At 40.7% G+C, this 14,954-nt stretch overlaps 1 protein-coding gene across 1 annotated transcript in view; it reads left to right on the top strand.

Annotated features, from left to right (window-relative positions):
• The window catches only part of ATP10D (ATPase phospholipid transporting 10D (putative)), a 33,539-nt gene that overhangs the window by 17,621 nt on the left and 964 nt on the right, over nucleotides 1-14,954 (top strand). The window contains exons 11-21 of the mRNA XM_010227342.2: nucleotides 1,567-2,182; nucleotides 2,672-2,772; nucleotides 3,637-3,763; nucleotides 6,785-6,969; nucleotides 8,537-8,846; nucleotides 9,471-9,547; nucleotides 10,058-10,183; nucleotides 10,705-10,905; nucleotides 12,810-12,890; nucleotides 13,125-13,229; nucleotides 14,618-14,805. Coding sequence (XP_010225644.2) covers nucleotides 1,567-2,182; nucleotides 2,672-2,772; nucleotides 3,637-3,763; nucleotides 6,785-6,969; nucleotides 8,537-8,846; nucleotides 9,471-9,547; nucleotides 10,058-10,183; nucleotides 10,705-10,905; nucleotides 12,810-12,890; nucleotides 13,125-13,229; nucleotides 14,618-14,805 — 2,117 coding nt within the window. The remainder of the gene's footprint in view (nucleotides 1-1,566; nucleotides 2,183-2,671; nucleotides 2,773-3,636; nucleotides 3,764-6,784; nucleotides 6,970-8,536; nucleotides 8,847-9,470; nucleotides 9,548-10,057; nucleotides 10,184-10,704; nucleotides 10,906-12,809; nucleotides 12,891-13,124; nucleotides 13,230-14,617; nucleotides 14,806-14,954) is intronic.

Below are 14,954 nucleotides of genomic sequence, written 5' to 3'. Positions count from 1 at the left end.
AACTGGAAGAAAAAATGCTCCTCAGTATAAAATAACAAACCTCACCTTAACTATACCATGAATTTGCTGGGCTGTCCTAGTTTAATGTTCTTGAGGTGTTAAGTTCTTCCCGAGAATACTTGTTTTGAGAACATACACCTAACTCTTGTCTAAAGGTGTTACTTTGTTTTTTTTTTAATTCAAGGTGCTTTCCAGAGTAGGATTCCAACTGTGTTGCAGGATAACTCATAAATTCAACCATGATTTATTCCACGTGCACCCTCTCCCTCCATTACTCATTGTATCTTCCACATACATAAAATTTTTCAGTGACGTGTGCAGAATTAGATTTTTCTGTCCATCTAGGCAGGGAGCCTGTAATCATGCCTGGAGACGTTCCCAATGGGTATTCTGTGGAGTATTTATGCACTGCCTGTGATTAAATGCACCTGATATTGTAGTATGCTGTAGACATTCCCAGCCAAATCAACACGGCAGGCTGCTTATGTGTGAAAGGGTAGATGGACAGCAGTGTTAATGCACAGCCATTCCTGAAGGACAATGTAGAAAAGTAGGCAAGATTTTCTTTTGGAGAATTTAGGGGATGATATTTTTGAATGGTTTGCTAACAGGAAAGACGGTCTCCAGGTTGGTGATTCAAAAGGAGGGATATGACCTAAAGGTTGCAAGTTCGGGGCTAGGGAGCAGGTTTCAGTGTTTCCTTAGGGAGGAGCAATACGAGGTTGTATGTTCCCGCTCTCGGTCTCTGTGATGCTGAACAGAGAGACGCTCCGAGGTGCCTGCTCTGAAGCCAGGGACTGGCCTGTCTCGATGCTTCTCGGTGAGCAAGCAGAGTGTGCTGCCTGGAGGGAGCTCATCCATAGCCCTGCACCCGGGATGAGACCGGAGTGTCAGCCGTGCTCTCTCTTCATTAACTGTTTGCCCCCTAACTGTTCTGAGTGACAGGAAGCCACTTATTTTGTAAGACTAATGCGACATGAACTCTTTTCTGGTTTAAATTCAGATATTAAAGAAGTATAGATGAGGTACTGTATTCTTAATATTCTTGTAGCTATTTACTGTGAACGCTGCAGGCTTGGTTTGCTCTTTACAAATATCTTGCCAACTGAAAGCAAGAATTAAAATGTTTTGGTGCATTTGCCACAGCTTTTAAAAGTTATGCTGTCAAGCTAACTGTTTCATTACTGAATTAGTTCTAAAAAGCAGTATTACGTGGACTCAAGAATCTAACTTTCAATGCATGCATTTTACAGATCTGAATTACAGTTTGAATAAATATAGCTTTGACAAAAGCTATTTAGTGCGTCATAGTGTATAATAGTTTTATGCACTATGTGCATAATATAGTTTACTAATAGTTTTATTTAAAGCTAATAGTAAATAGTAAAGCTATTTAAAGTGTTCTATTTAAATTGTCCATTTTTAATGTAAGTAATCAAAAGCATGGCGGTTTGCAAAATAATTCATTAGGAAGTGTACACGATTTATAAAGTGTCTTTTATGAAATAAAATGTGAAGATTTTAAGCAAGTTGTTTACTTTTTTTTTTTAATCTGTTCTGTTCCAGATGAGGCTGTCTTCACTGGGTAGGATGCCTATTAAATCCCTTGAGGAAATCAGGCAGATGTTCCAGAGGTTGTCAGTCCGGAGACTAAGTTCCCCTCCACTTCCGAGTGTGAAAGAGTCATCATCTGAAAGCCCAAATAGTTTTGTGAGGAAACTGTCTATTTTCAGAATGAAACTGGCTTCATCTACTTCAGATGGGACGGCTGAAAGGGCTGCTGAGCCTCACTGCAGTGACAGCCCAGAAAGTTCCTCACTACCTCAAGAATCAGATACAGAGAATGTAGCTGCTGGCTGTGAAAACCACAGTGCTGGTTTCTCTCTTAAACAATCTCCCTTACTTAAACTATGTTATGAAGCTGAGAGTCCAGATGAAGCTGCCTTGGTTCATGCTGCCAGGGCTTATAAATGTATTTTACAGTCTAGGACTCCTGATCAGATAACTGTGGACTTGGCAGGTCTGGGATCTTTAACATTTCAGCTTTTGCATATCCTGCCTTTCGATTCCGTGCGAAAAAGGATGTCTGTGGTGGTTCGTCACCCGGTCTCCAACAAAGTGGTGGTATATACAAAAGGTGCAGACTCTGTCATGATGGATTTGTTGGGAACTACATCAGAAGGTATTTTATAGAATTTTATTCTTGACTCACATTTGTTATTCTCCAGTCTAGCTGAACAGAGGAGCTTGTGTGATTTCTAAGAGGAAACAAGTAGCCAAGCAGAACTCTATCTGTTAATAGCTCCTTATAGGGAATAGAAAGACATTATTGCTTGTCACCTGGATATGGCTGTGTTGTGTTCTGTTATGGAAACTGAGAACAGAAAAGTTGATGTCATTCAAAGACTTTAGTGGTATCTAAAGCAACAGTTTATAGCCAACCAAAGTATTTCCAGTGCTAAAGTAAGTCATCTGCTCAAGTAGCTGGCTGAATGAGAACCCCATTTCTGCTACCTGATGAGAGGCGTTTGATAAGTTTAATTCAAATGAGATGCTTCCTATTTGTGTTATTATTTCTGAGACAGACACAGACATATTTAGACCTTCAGAAGCTTCCAAACTGTTTAATCCAATAATTTAGTTTCCTTTCTTTTTTTTTTCCTTTGTTTAGCAGGTTCAGAAATGGAACAAAAGAAAATTAAAGAGAAAACTCAGGGGCATTTGGATGACTATGCTAGAAGGGGACTACGCACTTTATGTATTGCTAAAAAGGTACATATTTCTTTATGAATAATTTTTAGGATGTTTATTACCTGTGGAACAATCATCACCACTTTGTAACAAACTCTCACATTGCCACATTTTGCTTATCTTTGTTCTCTCAGGAGATGTTTGTAAGGAGACCAAAATCAATTAAGAATTAGGTAGTTAGGTAGGCATAGTTGTTGCAGTAGGATACCAAACCATTTAATGGCCCTATTCTACAACCAGACTGACAAGTAGCCTGATTCTTTTGCATCAGTCTTGTTGGCTTGGTGCTAGGTACAGCAGGTCTCAAGTGAAACTTGTCCTGTCTGTGACTGTTTTCCAATATATACAACAAATGAAGTCAGACCTGTTTTATGGGGTTTCATGAACAATTCACGCTGTTAAGAGGCCTGGGTGCAAAACTAAGTAATGTTTAGAGATTTTGTTTTGAGTTCTAGGCTACTTTGAAGTAAAATTCAGTAGGGATTCAAACAGGCAGGAGAGCTTTTTACAAAGCATCTTGCAAAAACGACAGCACAGGCTGGGTGCAGTGCTCAAAGCCGAGGCCTTGATGCTGTGGCTGTGGATGTGCTCCCACTAAAGGGCAGCAGGCAGCACAATGCTCCCTAGCCTGCCTACCTTCCTCCTAAGCAGAAGTGAATCGGCAGCTTCCGGGGTGCTGGGAAACAGCTTGTGCTGTGGAGCCTGTCAAGGCCTTCAGACAATTAATTAGCACCTGCTACACCCATGGACATGATGGACTGCATTACAGGGGACTGAGTTTCCAGGTTCAGTATGTGGACAGCAAAACTGGCTCTGAGGACAGTTTTGGGGCACCTTCGGAAACGTAGTATAAGTACACCCTATGTCTTTTTTCTCTCTCTGTAGGTGATGAGTGATGCAGAATATGCAGAGTGGTTAAATCTTCATTTTTTAGCAGAAACCAGTATCGACAATAGGGAGGAGCTGTTGCTTGAGTCTGCCATCAGGCTTGAGACCAAACTGACTTTGCTTGGTAGGTGGAAATTGCTTTCACTCACAGGAGACCCCTTATAACAGCCATGCTCTGAATTTACCCCAGAAAGAGCTGTGCTAATCTGCTTTGTATAATGCACAGCTTTCTGCAGATCTAGAATTTACTGCCACTCCTGAATTTTCTTAGACCTTACTGGTAAGTGTCTACTAGTTGCAAAACCTGCTGAAGGCAACCAGTGTTCTCTTGTTTGTAAAAGACAAATCTTCACTGATTGTTGTGCTCACTAGAGCATCTGAGTGTCATTATAATCCCATTACATGATAGTGACAAATCACAAGCCTGTCTGGAAAAAGATTTTCAGGGATTCCACTTCTGGACATATTTTCCATCAATGTTGTATTACTAACAAGGCAATTAGGCTGGTGCCATTTCTGCGTCTCCTTGCATGGAGATAAGAAGTCAGATGTGCTTCTGCAGGACCCATCCCTTGGGTGGTCATCCAGCTGCACAGAAACTGGGAAGTGGAAACAAAATGAAAAGTGTTCAGTGTAGGTGTGGAAGAGGTGAACTGTTGGTAGGCTGGGGTGATAGCTCTGGAGAACTGCCCAGCAGTTGACATTTGGACAGCAAAGTGCAGAGCTTTGAGTCGTGATAAGACAGCTACCACTAGAAGCTGAAGAGAAACAGACCCATCTGTCTGGAAAGCTATCACTTCCCCAGTTTTGTGTTACCCCTGCCCATGGTAGATGGCATAATCCTTGGTACGAAAGGAACTGGGGGGGTTGCTGGCTTCGATCTGTGGGGAGCAGCAGGGCAATCTGGTGTCGTTGTAGGGGCTGCTGCAGAACAGGCACCGTGTGCACTGAAGAGTCAGCAGAGGGAGATCTCGTTACTTGGGAGGCCTCCTGCCCGGCTCGCAGAGGCGTTTCTGCACAGCTCGTGTCCTTGGTGGGGCAGCAGGCAGTAATGAGCTGGCGCTGGCGTTAGGTGGGAATGAGAATAGAAAAGGAAAACGGCTTTATGCTGCCACGATGCCTGCTTCAGTACCTGTGCTGGCTGAGCTACCGCTGCCCGGGGCCTGTGGATGCTGCGATCTGCAGAGCAGAAGGATTTTCAGCACTGCTTCTCTTAAGCTTTCCTTTGCTTTTCTAATAACTGTTATGTGGTGTAGTTGCAGCTGTAGTTCTCTGGCTGTGCTCTTAGGACTCAAAGAGACTTTGTTCTCAAAGAACGACAAGCGAAAATTCTAATCATCTCAGTATGGCCAGGCTCATGGACAGGCCAGCAGTGGTTTTGTAGTCCATTCTGTAGGCAGGTATGAAATCTATGCGGATGTATATGAAGCCCCAGACCTTTATCTGAATGGAAAGCTATTTCTGGAAAGAATAATCCTAACACACAGTGCTCAGCTGAGCTCAGATCTGTTTTTTTGCAGCATATGAACTGAAACTTGCTTCTGTTCGATTAAAAAGTAATCAAATATCTCAGAAAGGGGAATGTTAAATGTATAGAGTGCCCAAGTCTAAACAATAACTTGTTTCTCTCTTCCCTTGTTGTCTGACCTTACATGTCTGTCAGAGAGGTTTGTATCAAATAAACTTCTGCATCTTCCTCCCGACCTCTTTATTGTGTATTTGTTTTTTGACTTTTGGCTATGTCAGAGTGTGAGCAGAGTGCAGACCTGGCAGTTATCTCCTTCCAGCTGATGAGTGGCCATGAGTGGCAGCTACTTACTGCAGGAATTGCTGCAGCATCCAAAGTTAGCCTAACCTTGTGGTCCTTATCCACTACTGTATCACAGTCTGCCATTTATAGATAAATTGCTTGCTAGAATCTCTTACTAGAAACACACTAACAGGGAAAACTTTACTGTGAATTTTTAAATTAATTGTGTCTCATGAATTAGATTCAATTGCCTGAAGTTTCTGAGAAACTCTCATAGCCTGAGAATCCCACAAGCCAACCCCCTGGTTATGATTTAGTACCATTTGTTTTATGAACAATCCATAAAAATGTCTTCTGCCGTACTAAATCACTGGCATTTCTGCTTTTCAGAGATGGTTTTGCTGATGTCACATTAACCAGAATAGCAGATTGTATAAGTTGGTTCTAGGGGCACTGTTCTAGCTGTTTTGCACACCAAAAGAGAGGATGTTACTATATTAAAGTTCCTGCTAATTTAATTGAATGTGTTTCTGTGATCTGCTGAAATACAACATAATATTATCTTGCATATTGAATGGGAATATAATGTAGTATATGTAGTATAATGTAGTATATGTAGTAATGTAGTTTATTTTGCATGTGAGAGTGGTAAACTGATCAAAGATGGCATTTTCTCCATTTTTGTCTTTCTCAGATCTCAGAAGGGGCAACTTTGTCCAAGGCAGGCAATGGTGGTGACGGTGGAGTGGGGTTACGGAGGGTGTTTCCTCCCTGTGGGGACATAGGTCTGCAGTGCCAGCAGGAGGAAGAGCATAACACTTTATTAGTTTAGTGCTATGTGGTGGTGAGACCTGGGGCAAGGTGTACTTCAGCTATGGAGGACTGAGAAACTTCTTGATGAGTGGGAGACCTTTGCAGTAATATGCAAAAATATATGCAAAAGAGCAGATTCTGCTGCTGCTGTTTTTTTTTTTCCTTCTGCCTGAAAAGAAGGTTTGGGATAAACTAAAGTTGGAGAGAATGGGAATAATGGGGTATACCTGTCATGAGTAGTCTGGGAGTCTTCAATATGTCGGGGTGCCTGGGAGATATGGAGCTGGGTTGGATTCTAGGCACTGTGGAATGAGACAACTGAGGTGGAAAAGGTTTGTCTTAAAAGGGCCTTGTGAAGAGCTGAAGGCCACTGAGGCTTTAAGGACGTGATAATGATCAGGCATGTGCTGGGGTTTGGGACACAAAGGGTAAGGAGGGAGAATTCCTGTGTCCAAATATCTCCTAGCAGAGTGTCTGCGTTGGGGTGACAATACACCCAAGAGACCAACCTGTCCTGTTATTCTTGCAGCCTCTTGGTTTGGAAATACAATGGCACTAATCCCTCTGCCTGTCTAAATTAAGGTGCCACTGGCATTGAAGACCGCCTGCAAGAGGGTGTTCCAGACACGATACAGGCACTACGGAAAGCAGGAATAAAAATATGGATGCTGACAGGTGATAAGAGAGAGACAGCTGTCAACATTGCCTATGCTTGCAGACTGCTGGAGCCAGATGACAAAATCTTCACTCTCAAATCACAAAGTAGAGTGAGTCAAAAATTAATACTTTTCATTGAGTTGTTTCTGTCTTTTTTTTTTTTTTCTGCTCAGACATGCACTCAGGCTATATTACAAGGCTATATGGAAAAAATAAAATATCCTCTGATTTGCCTCCCTGAGGGTGAAATGTTTTGTATATGTGTAGCATTTGTTTCTTCGCATACAGTCCCTAGATGATCATCAATTATTTTAACTGGGTAGACTGCTTAGTTTCACTTCGTGCCAGATTAGGGACTGACATACTTCAGAGTTATTAGAGATTTTGGGAGGCTATGAGCTACAGCATATTACCAGCGTAAGAACTACTGTCATGAAAACTGTATTGAATTACAGTTTTCTCCTGGTTTGTGTCATATCTTCCCTCAGCCCTGCTTGACTTGCATAAATGTATAAGGAATTGTCTCATTAAAGTGCATTGAGCACAGTTTTTGAAACAATTAATCTAGCAACACTTTTAACAGAAAGCTTTCCCAGCCAAGCTGAGTCATGTGGTAAAGAGTGGTAAGTTGCTGATTTTTAGGGTGGCAAGTTTAATCCCACTTGCTAGATGCTTCCTTTTGTGGGTATTTATAACTAGTTACTCTTAAAATTCTAATTTATGAATTTTGAATTTCTCAAGAGCAAAATTGTGACTGGTAAAGTCAGCCTATAAAGTCTCTCCTCAGAGCAGAGACATAAAATTTGAGACTTCTGTAAACTATGAAAAGATTTTTCTAAGAATGTTTTCCTTACATGTTACTTCAGCAGTTTAAGTTGTGTTTGTCCTAGAAGATTGTATGGCCAGCAATAACTGTTGGGAAAAATAAATTGAAGAATAAAGTATTTTCAGTCCAGTTCTATTTGGGAGAATATTTGATTTTTATTAATACTTTTTTGCCTTCCACTTTGCCTCAATAACTTGGACAAAGAGTGTGTTTGTTAACAGTGAGAACTGAGCCCCTTTAACAGAAGTGCTTTTCTTCCCTAGAACTGGGCTTTGAAATCAAAACTAGACAAGATAGGTCAGTGTTGCAATTTCAAAATAAAACAACAAAAGATTTTTAAAATGCGTATTTTTTGATGTATCACACACAGTATATACATTTTTAGGAAAAATCTTGTGAGTGTCTTTTATTGATTCTGACAAGGTTAAAATTGTACAAGTCCGGTTAGAATCCTTTGCAGCTCACCTATACACTGCTTTGAAATCTCCTTTGGCTTGGCATGCCACACAAAGCAAATGTAGAGAGCAAATGACTTGCACCAAAGCTATACCTACCTTAAAGATTTTTTTCTGGAAACTGGTGTGCCTCAAGTGTTTTCCCTCCACCTCTTAAAATACCCAAGCAAATATTCTTAACCAAGGTTAAATCATGGGTCCATTTTAGGAACATCACCCATTGGTGATGGGCCCATTTAGCAACTGCGCACTGATTTTAAAGGACCATTGAGCCCCAAGTGAACAGCTATACAAGGGCAACATTTGACCTTTTCTCCGTATCATCTTATAAATTGGAAAGGGAGCCAGAACACAAACAACATTTTAGTAAGTTGCCTTTCTCTTGTCTTTAATTAGGATGCCTGTGCCTTGGTGATGAATGCAATTTTAGAAGGCTTCCAGGAAACTAATTCTGCCAAAAAAAAAAACAGTCAGAAACTTGGGAATTTCTCTGCAAGTCCCTCCACCCAAGCTCCAGGGTTCAGTGCAGGCCTGGTTATTGATGGAAAGACTTTAGATCACGTCCTTCATGAGAGTCTGCAGAATGCTTTCCTGCAACTCACCGAAAAGTGCCGGGCTGTGGTCTGCTGCCAAGCCACGCCACTGCAGAAGAGTGTCCTGGTCAGACTGGTGCGAAACAAGCTGAAGGCAATGACATTAGCTGTAGGTGAGTCCCCTGGTTGCCCCCTTTTCTCTGGAAAGACACAGCAGCCAGTTTCTCCTGCTGTATTTTTATTAATATTTACTTACACAGGAAAACCTTTTGAATCACACTTGTCTCTGGCATAAGATGATGTTATGCTTCTGAGCCAGCAAATTCAGGCCATGAATTGGCTCATGGTGATCTTCTAACGCAGGAACAGGAGTACTTCTGCACTGTGTTGTATGACGTGTTTGAATGTGCAAGTGAGGGGTTTTCACATTGTCCTTCTCCATCACAAACCTCCCAAAATACTGAGGTAGAGGAGGGATGACTGTGATGTAAAATATCCATATTTTCCAGCATACTGACTAGATTTTGAGAGAAGCAACAGCTAATATCCCTGTGGAGATTAATCTTCTCTTCTGTCAGACCTTCCACATACTATTCCTGATCTCCTTAAGAGTTTTCTGTAGTTTGCACTGTGGGCTGCAAAATTAATTTTCCATGACCTATGTGGTATTCTGGTACATTTGTCTTTTCCTGCCTCTTGCACGGCAATATGACAGCCAACAAAGCTGCCTCCTGCCTGCATTCCAAGTAAGAGGGATTAGTTTTCTTTTTTTTTCCCTCTTCTTTTTTTCTGCATAGGTGATGGTGCCAATGATGTCAGTATGATCCAGGTGGCTGACACTGGTGTGGGGATCTCAGGCGAAGAAGGCATGCAGGTAGTGTATATAAAGGCAGCTGCAAATGACATCAGAGACTGCTTTAAATCTGTTCAGAGTTTACCCAGGAGGTTTGGTGGCTCCACAGTCCATTACTGCATATGGGGGAGTTGCATCCTGAGCTCATGCCCAGGCCTCGGCGCTCTTCCAAGAGCTCCCAGAAGTTGAATGCTGCAGGGGTTCAGACTCCAAACAACAGATCAAATGCCTCTCAATTACTTGCCTGCTGGCAGGAAACAAGCAGCTCACGCATCAGTGACTTCTGTGGATTTGTGGGTTAAACATAAGGCAGACAGCCTTGTTCCTGCATGTGTTGTGCTGGGCTGATTTGCATTAGTGTTGTACAAAGCAACTCAGATCTGAATGAGGATAAGAGTAAAAGCACTGTGCATGACAAATCATAAAATAAGGATTTCTCTTAGTGCATTACTAGTTGATTACTTGTCTGTGTTCAAAGCTCATCTTTAGCTGCTTGGATACAACATAGACTTTCCTTCCTGTATGTTACAGGCTGTGATGGCAAGTGATTTTGCAGTCTCTCAGTTTAGACACCTAAGAAAGCTGCTGCTTGTCCATGGTCACTGGTGTTACACCAGACTTACCAACATGGTCCTCTACTTCTTCTACAAGAATGTGGTATGTAACTGTGCCATCCCAGGGAAATCAGTTTGCTGATTGGAGAGTGCTGAAGGGTTTGGTTTGGCTTTGCATTCCTTTTTAGTTTCTATTATGAATGGGTTCAAAAAGAAACAAAGAGCATACATCAGACAACTTTGTTTTCCATTTGCATCTACAGAGAGCAAAGTCCACTCCTGTGTCTTGGACTGAGTTACCACTCCACATGTGTTCAGATAGCCATTGTCCATTTTGCTTAAAAACTGGCTAACAAACAGGCATGAATAATGTGCTGGAAGAATGACTGTTTAAATAAGCCACGTATCCGGCAACATTTTTTGAAATATAAAGATGAGTGCTAGTCAAATGAAATTTGCAAATGTGGGATTGGCACAGACTGCACGGCAATTATACTTAATTTTCTACAGATTACTGTAGCCAGACATCAGATCTGTCTTTTTTTTATTATTATTATTTTTCCTCAACTTTCAAAAGCCTTAACTACAGGTTACATTTTAATCACGTTGTCTTGGTCTTTTCAGGCTTATGTGAACCTCCTGTTCTGGTACCAGTTCTTCTGTGGGTTTTCGGGCACATCCATGACTCACTATTGGATCTTGATTCTCTTCAACCTCCTCTTTACGTCGGTGCCACCCATCGTCTGTGGTGTCTTGGACAAAGACGTGTCTGCAGAGATGCTCATGCAGCTCCCGCAGCTGTACATGACGAGCCAGAAATCTGTGGTAAGTTAAAGAATGCTTGGCCTCTAGCAGATGAAAATGGTCAGCATTTGAGCCTTGTCTTTCCCCTTTTTTTTCCTTTCCCTCTTTTTTCTTTTTTTTCCTTCCACTCTTTTTTTTGCTTTCCCACATAATCTTACTGTATTTTAATTTAACACTTTTAATCAAAAATAGTAATTTGAGTATAACAATATAAAGTAGTGATATACTGAGTCTGGAACAGAATGGATACCAGTAGGCTAGTGAGAAAAAGTATCAGCATATGGTTCACCTAAAACTCACCGTTTTCCTTATGATTTTAACATTTCAGTAACAGATATCACTAAATTAATGAGCTCCAGCAGGTTGTGTAGTGGTGGTGAAGTCTCATCAGTATAATCCAGCACATGCTCTGCTCTGGCTTGGAAAAGAACAAGGCTATATAGTGAGGACATATGTTGGTTTGTTTATTGGCTTCTGCATTTCTTTTTGCATAGCCTGAAATAACATAAAACACTTGGTTTATATGTTATAACATTTTTGCTAAACCACATAATTGTGGTACCACTCTGAGACTCTATAGACTGGTTAGAGCTGGACTGTGGAACAGGACTGGATTTTGTCAAAGCAGACAAAAGAAAGAGTTGTGACTGTGTAAATATTATAGAGACCTCAGATTTTGGTCTCGTATTTTAGTCTTCAAGATAAGTATTTTTCTTGCAGATTGGGTAGCTGAGCTGAGAGGAATTTTTTGAAACAGCATGATCAGAATTACTTTATTACACAGTGATTTTTGTCTGCCTCTGTCCTTTATTTTTTCTTCTTTTTTCTTTTTTTTTATTCTTCAGTTTTATCAGAATTTTTGTTTTTGTCCAGTTTATCATTGTCTTGTTCTGTGGTTGCAGTCAGTAAGTAGTATATCATTTCTCATTTCTTCTTGTAAGCACAATGAAATAACTGCTTTGAGTTAAGTATAAAAGGAGGAGAAATGCTTTAAAAATATAGAATCATAGAATCATAGATATAGAAGCATAGAATCATAGAAGCATAAATATTGCACTATCGTTATCACAAGTGCACAGCTCTGTACAAAGTATGTAATAGTTGGTGACATGGATTCATCCTCAATAATTTGAGGCATTTCCCTGGTGCAGGAGCATGAGAAGGTTTCCATGCCCTCTCCAGAGGGCAGTTCAGTACCTGGAGGGACTCACTGGTGTTTTGGAGGAACCCATCTCTGTCCACTAATCGTGGTGGGATATAGCCGAGCCCGGGCCCATGCAGCTGTGGTTTTGAAAGGGGTTGAGCCGTCGTAGCAGTTTGCTGCCCCTGAATGAGGGAGATTTCCTTTCCTGGCTCTTGTCATCACCTCCCTGTTCTCACCCAGGTAATTACAGTCCCTTTTTTATGCCAGCTCTGTCATCACCTCCTTCCGAGAGCTCACTGAAACAGCCCGGTGTTATCCCAGCAGACTGCCCGTGCTCCAGTGAGTGGCATTAGGTCCCAGAAGGGCTCGGGCAGCACAGAGCAGTCAGCCAGCACACTGTAAGAGACACAAACACATAGACAAGAACAGAAGAAGGGAGTGGAGATGGACGAAGGAAGTGGGACTTTGCCATTGGTGATGCCGAGGGTAGTTCATTGTCCCCTAGTCTGGTGCCTTCCTTGGTTCTTAGCAGTGCTCCAGCTGGTCTGTTCTGACTGACAGTTGTAAGGTCAGGTTGCAGATGTTTGGTTCCTAATTTAAATACTGACAGTGAGCTGGAGCAAGCTCTTTATTTCGATAGCACAAAACGTGCTTTTGGATTGGGAAACTAACCAGAATTACTACTGCAGATAAATTTTCAAAAAAGAACAAAATGAGTTCTGCCTAAAGGTGCAGTAATTTGTTCAATTTGTCTCAGGGCTGTTATGTTTTTATCTTACAGGCCTATTTGCCTTCAACTTTCTGGATAACCTTGCTGGATGCTTTTTACCAAAGTCTCGTTTGCTTTTTTGTGCCTTACTTTGTAAGTGTTGGGTATGAATTTGCATTTATACATTTTGACCCATTAAAAATGCAAGCAAATTAAAGAATAAAATACAGTCTTTGCTTGTACTTGTAAGCAGTTTAGAAGCATTGCTGTGATTGAGCTGAACTTTGTACATGCAAATATGTCCAATACTGAAATTATTCATGTTGCTTTGCATGTTAGGATGATATGTAAAGAATATATTACACTGAGTGGTGTCTTCCTTTACAGACTTACTATGGCTCAGACATAGACATTTTTTCCTTTGGAAACCCTATAAACACAGCAGCACTCTTTATAATATTGTTTCATCTGCTTATTGAGAGTAAGTCTGTGGTGAGTACTCAGTCTGTTTAAAGAATTTACTCTTATCATGCAAATCTCAGTAAAATTAAAAAGAACTTCATATACAAATCAGATATATAAAAGATATATATATATATAAAAGGTCAAAATCCCGGTATTTTTTCATGAGATCCTGTTAGTTCTCTTAAGGCAGCTGTCATTGGAGTGAACAAATTTATGGTTAAGCTTAAGAAAATTTGTCTTCAGAATTATTTGTAAATCGTGGAAGGGTCCTGCTGTAGTAGAGTTCAGTTGTTTGGGGGTTGTCACTTGAATTTAGCAAATGGCAAAACCAGACAGTGATCTACTTAGATTTCCTTGGTTCCCAAGGCTTTCTTCCCATAGACAATCGTGTGAACTCTTGGTTGCGAGTGCTTGGAACTGAGGATCTGTTCTCTAGCCAGGGTGAACGCTTCCGAGTGTGTTTCCCTGCTGGGACAGAACCATTAAGCTATGGACCTGTGATTCCAGCTTCTCCTGAAGCATAAGCTAAAGCATCTGTTGATATTATCTGCATTAGCTTGGATAAATGTAGTGTCTTTACAAGGGTAATAGTTGCCTATTTGGCATAATTGTAGAGAAAATACAATAATATGTAAAGCAGAGGACACAGGTTAATGGCTTTTGCTTTTTCTCTTGGTTTTGAAAGACTTTTTGGAATTGTTTCATAGTGGATGAAATTTCAAGCTGTGATCCAGCCTTTTCATTCTTCTTGTGGGAGCATGGCCACATTTACAGAATGTCTTTATTCAGGAAAATATGGGTAGCATGAATTTATCTGTGCTCTGAATAGAAAAATGGTGCATAAATGGGCCTTCTTGGGCATTTTTGAATGTGGGCAAGTTGCCCAAACAATTACAGTGTTGTTTCTATAGTAACTAATATAGCCAGCTTAAAAAAATTAAGGCAAAACATTACAGAAAACTCAAATAAAGGACAATTAATCAGCATCTCAAGCAAGTTGCATAAGGGTGGTACCATGTGCAGACCTGACTTCAGTTTGTTTGGTAACACTTTCCGTGCGTTGAGTGATGCTGTCATCCAATGGCAAAGAGCACTATAAATTCTTACACAAAGAAATCAAAAGCTGTGGATTTAGTCAAACCAAAAAAAAAAAAAAAAGACATGGCTGGGTGACCTGTGAACTGTATGAAGAAGGTTCTGTTCCTCCTGGGACTGTTTTATATATAGTTAAGAATTCCATCTTTCTGAATAAATCTGTTACATTAGGAGCAGTCCTCAGAGGAAGAGGGAGAGTCCGTGTGGGGGTTCGTGTTTGTGCATACATATATATATATATATATATATACACATATACACATGTATGGGTCTTTCTATTTTTGCAGCTTAAGTCTAATTTGTTTCTGTCTAAATTGCAGACGTGGATACATGTGATGGCTGTAGTTGGCAGCATCCTATTTTACTTCGTCTTCACTTTGGCTTTTGGGGCCACCTGTAAAACCTCCAATCCATCATTAAATTCCTGTGGGATCATGGAAAAGCACATGAAAGACCCAATGTTTTACCTAATTTGCCTTCTGACTACTTGCGTTGCTCTGCTTCCCAGGTGTGTACCTGTTTTATAATTGCAGAAAAGTTAGAAATTTTAGAAAGATGCTATGACTAGCCTTTAACCTAGTCTCTCTTTCAAGGTTTTTAACACTATTATTAACAATATCAAACAGGAGTGATAAAGAACTTATTGATTTGAAGCAT

The sequence above is a fragment of the Tinamus guttatus genome, unplaced genomic scaffold (assembly GCF_059628265.1).
Source record: "Tinamus guttatus ecotype Peru unplaced genomic scaffold, ASM5962826v1 Tinamus_guttatus_pri_ptg000213l, whole genome shotgun sequence".
NCBI lineage: Eukaryota > Metazoa > Chordata > Aves > Tinamiformes > Tinamidae > Tinamus > Tinamus guttatus.
This window is presented reverse-complemented; position numbering and strand designations above follow the sequence as displayed.